This window comes from Acanthochromis polyacanthus, chromosome 4 (assembly GCF_021347895.1).
Source record: "Acanthochromis polyacanthus isolate Apoly-LR-REF ecotype Palm Island chromosome 4, KAUST_Apoly_ChrSc, whole genome shotgun sequence".
Taxonomy (NCBI): Eukaryota; Metazoa; Chordata; class Actinopteri; family Pomacentridae; genus Acanthochromis; species Acanthochromis polyacanthus.
Window position 1 is genome coordinate 32057605 of NC_067116.1, and position 6000 is coordinate 32063604.

The 6000-nt window shown below is 37.0% G+C and overlaps 1 protein-coding gene across 1 annotated transcript; it reads left to right on the top strand.

Moving 5' to 3' along the window:
- The first annotated feature begins 1847 nt into the window (after positions 1-1847).
- Positions 1848-5628, top strand: smx5. The gene is made up of 5 exons (XM_022199641.2): positions 1848-1978; positions 2158-2225; positions 2643-2673; positions 3126-3185; positions 5125-5628. Exons 1-5 carry the CDS (start codon positions 1976-1978, stop codon positions 5248-5250), a joined length of 288 nt encoding a protein of 95 aa, XP_022055333.1. The 5' UTR covers positions 1848-1975; the 3' UTR covers positions 5251-5628.
- Positions 5629-6000: the final 372 nt, after the last annotated feature.

The following is a 6000-nucleotide window of genomic DNA, read 5'->3' on the forward strand; positions in this document are numbered from 1 at the left end:
CAAAGTTCTGTTCACTTAGATGAGAATAAAGACAGGGTTGAATAGTTGATGATGGTACACAGTCCAAACAAACTGTTTCTTGAATTTACTAATATTGTCACTTTAAATTTGTCAATATCAGTGACCATCTTCACTGATATCCCATAAGTACATCTGTCAGTAATGAAGGAGATTGGACACGTATTTAATTTTATTTAGTATTTAATCTGATAGATGACAAAACAATAGATGACCTCTGTGACATGCTTTCCTTTTTGTCTTGAAAATTTATTGGAAAGGTCAATTTAAATTTGTGGAGTTCCTTTCGAATTTATCTATCAATGGTGTTTTGCAAGAAGACATTGGTCATTGGTACAAATTAAAACAAGTTAAAGTGTGTGTGTGTGTGTGTGTGTGTGTGTGTGTGTGTGTGTGTGTGTGTGTGTGTGTACGTGTTTATCTATACTGGTGGAGACTTGGTGGGGACTTTGACCTGACTCCACGCTATCTCGGTGGGGACTCACGTCACGGTGGGGACCAAAAATGAGGTCCCCACGGGGGGAAACAGTGTTTTCTTGGCCATGTTGTTGTTACTGAAAAAAGTAAAAGTCCAAAAAAGTTTCTTTAGGGTTAGACATTGTTTTGGTGTTGGTTAAGGTTAGGGTTAGGGTAAGGGTTAGGGGTCAGGGGTTGAATGGGAGTCAATGGTAAGTCCCCATGGGGATATAAGAACCAGACGTGTGTGTGTGTGTGTATGTGTGAGAGAGAGAGAGAGAATTTCAGTTGTTTGTCTGATTCTGTTGTTTTTATGACATGATTGTTTTGTTTTTCCGTTTTTTTTATCTTCAATGTAGCACTTTGAGATTTTCCCTAAATGAAAAATGGATTACAAATAAAATGTATTATTGTCATTATTTGTCAAACAGCAGATCATTTTGTATTTCTTTTACAACACATTTGAATTATTTAGTTAATATTATGTTTTCAGTTATACTTTGACTACATTTTGTCATCATCATGACTCTGTGAACTCTCTCTTTAAAGTTTTAAAGAAATTAATAAAATCGAGCATGACAACTGTTTACATAGGAAAGCAATATGATGAAAATACAGAACTTTTTCTTTACCTTGTTAATAGGTCAAGATGGTGTTTTTATATGCAGGAAGACCCATTTTTGATACATTAAGTATATTTTGATGCAAATACTCCTGTATTTGGTATAAATTCAAGAGCATGATTTGCACTTGTAACAGAGAATTTCCACTCTTTGGTATTGTTACTTTTACTTAAATACATCATCTGTGTACATCTATGTTCAGAAATATGTGCCACTCCAAACTAAATTTGAATGAAACTGAGCTTAGCTATCCTGCAGGATTCAGTCCACAGACTTTGTTACACAATATCCTACATATTTAACCTCATAGTTATGGCTGAACGCTTAATGGTGACACAGGGTTGTGTGGTTCAAAAAACATTACAACCTGTCATGTTTTTTGTGTCGCTGAGGAGCAACACAAAAACAGGAGAAACACTGGTTTCCAGGGGGTTAGGAGACTATTTATTTGGAAGAGAAAGTTTACAAAAACACAACATGTGAGCAGAAAAATCACAAAATCTGTCTTCAGTTCAGCCGAAAATATTAGTTTTTGTCTTTTTTTGTTGACCAAACTTTTCAGGAAGTAGATGAAGAATAAAAATAATTAAAGCTATCATGTAGAAGTCCAGGGCTGCACAATGACGTAGTGGTTAGCACTTTCGCCTTGCAGCAAGAAGATCCCCGGTTCAAATCCCGGGGTGGGCCTGGGATCTTTCTGCATGAAGTTTGCATGTTCTCCCTGTGCATGTGCAATATAGGGGACTCTCCAGTGAACGCACCTCTGGCTCCTCCACGTGGCGTTGCTTAGTAACAGCACCCTGCTGTGTCGCAGGAATATCACACGGCCGATACGTCGTCATCAGCAGACGCGGCAACACAAGAGAGCAACAGCAATAATGGTGAGAAGTGTTTTTGAATGTATTAATTTGTTTTTCACCTTGTATCGGTTGCCTGGGCTTTCAGTGAGCTGTTAACTTACTCAGAGTTTCCTGTTTTCGGTTCAGTTTGCTCACAACATGCACCCTCGACGTTTATGTCGCTGCTAGCATTAACGTTAGCATGTCGTTGTGTTTTCCAGCTTTTCTACTCGTTTTTCAAATCTCTCGTGGGGAAGGACGTGGTGGTGGAGCTAAAAAACGACCTGAGGTGAGTTTTACTTTTAATTTTGCACGTAACGTGTCTGTATTACTTCATTAGGAATTAGTACTAGTTGTTTGGAGCAGCGGAGGATAAATTAATTGGTGTTAGCTCTTGATGCTGAGACATTTCAGCTGTGACATAACGTCTTCACGAAACTAACTGACGTTTAGCATACTGCTTTATCACTGAAGTGCAACAATAAATAGAAGTACAAAATACTGAAAACACGTTGCAGTCTAGTGTAGACTCACTAATGCAGTGAATTTCAATACAGTAGGCGTAAATAACATGATCAAAAGCATCATTTATATACATTTTTATGTGATCTATTTGTTCAAAACCAGTATTTCCACGATTTTATTAAAGGGTGCGAGTCTATGAATGCCTTAAAAATAATTATCATCCTCACATTTGCCTTTTCAGCATCTGTGGGACACTTCATTCTGTTGACCAGGTAAGAAATAATGATTTCTTGTCCTTATTTTTGAAACAAAACTATTCATATGTGATATTTTCTTAATGACAAAATGGTTGCTTACATTACTTACATTCTGACATGTGGAGCAACTGTTTCAGTCAGTTTCTTGTACAGCACTGTGTTCTGTTTTTCAGATATTTTTGACAGGAAGCTCGAAACAAGTCTCATGCTTTTAATATGTGAATTTGTTTTTTCATGTTCAATTTGCATTAACATTGAATCATTTTCTTCTGTGTTCATTTTTTGTTTATTGCTTCTTGTGCTGTGGTTGGGGTCAGATTTTTGCTGTCGGTTGAAAAAACAAAAACACTTGTGCTCAACATTTGTTGTTTTTGAATGTGATATATAAGTGACTTTGCCTTGATTTGACTTGTAAGCATACAACATTGACTTTTTTGATATCGCTGTCCTCTACTTGTATGTTTTAGTACCTGAACATCAAACTCACAGACATCAGCGTCACAGACCCAGAGAAATATCCACACATGGTAAGTTCAGCGGTCTGGCACCTCTCTTTCAGCATATTATTGCTAGGTCTTTCTTAATTTCTGTGTTGTTTTTGGGTGAAACTCTGAACCATTTTTTCACTATTTGCATATTATGGTGTTAGACAAAGAGACAGACTAAAGATGTCTCAGCTGGGGATTCAAATTTGTGTGTGTTCTGAACCGAGAGTTGTCCATGCTCATAATCAATAGTTGGTTAATTGTTGAGATGCATGAAATAAAGCAGACATTGTTGTAATATCCTAAGAGAACCATTTTTAACCACAAAACACTTAATCTTCACCACAATATCAACTCAGTTACATTACACATCTGAAGAACACACCAAAACCAAGTTCCTTGAATAATTACTTTATTTTAAATGCCTATTTAACAAAAGCATTTATGACACAAACCAGCTGCAGTCTTTCAGAGTACATATCCTCTTCACAGCAGTTTGATATCAAAAAAATCCTTATACCTGATCTGCGTGATGTTGTGACTTGTTCACTAGACTTAATGTTAGTCCAGTTGATGGAAGGAAATACTGTCTCAGCAGGTTTATCAGTCCAAGGAATCTCTAAGTATTTATTGCCACCTCTAAAATATAGTTATACTCAAAGCAGAGTGTTGCTAGTATACTTCATCACTTTAGTTTAAATGTTGTTGGAGGCTTGTAATCAGAGTCCTGCTGCTCTTTAATTACAACAGCTGCAGTTGCTCTCTGCAGAAGAAACTCGGCTTCCTTCCTGTGACGGTGTGCCAGACATCGTGTCACAACTTGATGCTAAAGAGTTCATCAACACGACTGCTGCAGTTAGCAGTTAGACAGCAGAGGTGTGGTCTTTTACTGTTGCTCCCTTACAGGCAGTCAGCAAATGCACCTGTACCTCCATCATATTAAACAGTGAGAGACGCCACCTAGTGGAACAACTAGGTTTTACAGCAAATCTGTGATACATTTTCTGATGTGCATGGTTCTGGAATTCTGCCTTAGATTTGTATATTTATGCACAAGTCAAATAAAATATTATTGGAAATGAATCCATTGTTAATTCTTATTATTAGCATCCATAGTCGTAGGTAAACAAATATCCTTATTGTCATGCAAACGATAGGAAACAAAGGGGTGAAAAATCCAGTAAGTCGGATGTCTCGTTCAGCTGTCACAATAAATGATGTTGCTGCTTCCACAGAGAGGAGCAAAAAACAAAATCCTATAAAATCAAATATATTAATCCTAAATAAATCTTTTTGGTTTCACATTATATATCATCATATGCAGTTTTCTCATGTTTGTCACTTACCTCAGAAAGTCAAGTGTTAATATCTTCTTAAGGATTGTTGGCCTCTCTTTGGTCAGTCATTTTCCGGTTATGAGAGGAGTCCTAACAGCTCTGAAAATTAGAAACATTTTACATTTCCTTCATAGTTTAATCCTTTCTCAGATTTATGGAAATTGCTTACACACTTTATTTTCAAGTGAGAATCTTTTAGAAGTCCACTACACAAAATTTTACATTACAGTATATACTTGTAGACGCACACTTGCACTTGTAAGGGTCTGTGGGAGACTGTTTTTTTTTTTTATGCATTGCATAAAATATAATATACAGAACATGCAATGTTTCCTTGTTTCTTGTAATATCAGATGTGTGCAATCAGCTTGTTACCACTGAAAAACCTTGACACATTTTGAATTTTATAGAAGTCAATTAAGGATAAAAGAGAAAAACATGTCTGTGTTTGCACTTACTAATATTGTTCACCACACAATGTCAGTAAAGTACTCGTGAAACTGCTCTTACCAATTTAAAAGTAATCAATTCTGGTATTTCTCTTCACAAAAAATGTATCTTATTTCATGAAGCTGATTTGCCTCTCCAACACACTGAATGATTGTCCTCAAACTCCACCATTGTTTTGTTTTAATTTGCTCCAGCTGTCTGTGAAAAACTGTTTCATCCGTGGATCGGTGGTCCGTTACGTTCAGCTACCTGCAGATGAAGTGGACACTCAGCTGTTGCAGGACGCAGCGCGAAAAGAAGCCATGCAGCAGAAGCAGTGATTCCGCTGCAGGACGGGGTTTAGTCTGGGAGGGATTTTGTAATGAGTAGTTTAAGTTCATTCGAAGATGAGGGTCGTCCAGCAGTATTGGTTATTAGCTTCTGCTTTACCAAAAAAGAATTTAATTGCGTCCCTGACATTAGTGATCAATATGTTGCAAATTAATTGTTGAAAATCTTCTTTACCTCACAGACCATGTAGGAGTTTTTAGTTGATCTTCTGTTTTGTTGAAAAGAAAGTAACTTCAATTCAAGCCCAGAGAGGAGAGCTAAAGTCCAGCTGTGATGTTTATGTTGAATTATACCAGACACTGTCTGCTTATCTCGTTAAAGTGATTTTGGATTTTTTTATGCCACTTGGAAATAAAAAGTTATTTATATTTTGGTCAAGTTTTTGTGATTTCTGAGGAGCTTTTTAGTTTTTCTGGTAACTCGATTCAAATTTTTGCAAACTAAATTTTGTGTGATGAAGGAAATGTTATTTTGTAAATCACTGCATTTATGGGAAATGAAGAATATAATACCATGGCACTCAGATAGCTCAACGGGTTACACAGGCGACCCATGTACAGGGGCTGGTCCCCGACACAGCTGCCTGGGTTTGACTCCTGCTCATGGCCCTTTGCTGCATGTCTTCCCCCCCACTCTTCACCCTCCTTTCCTGTCTATCTCCACTGCACCTATTAAAAAAAAGGCCAAAACAATAACTTAAAAAAGAATATAATGCCATGGCTTCATTATGCTAAACAATC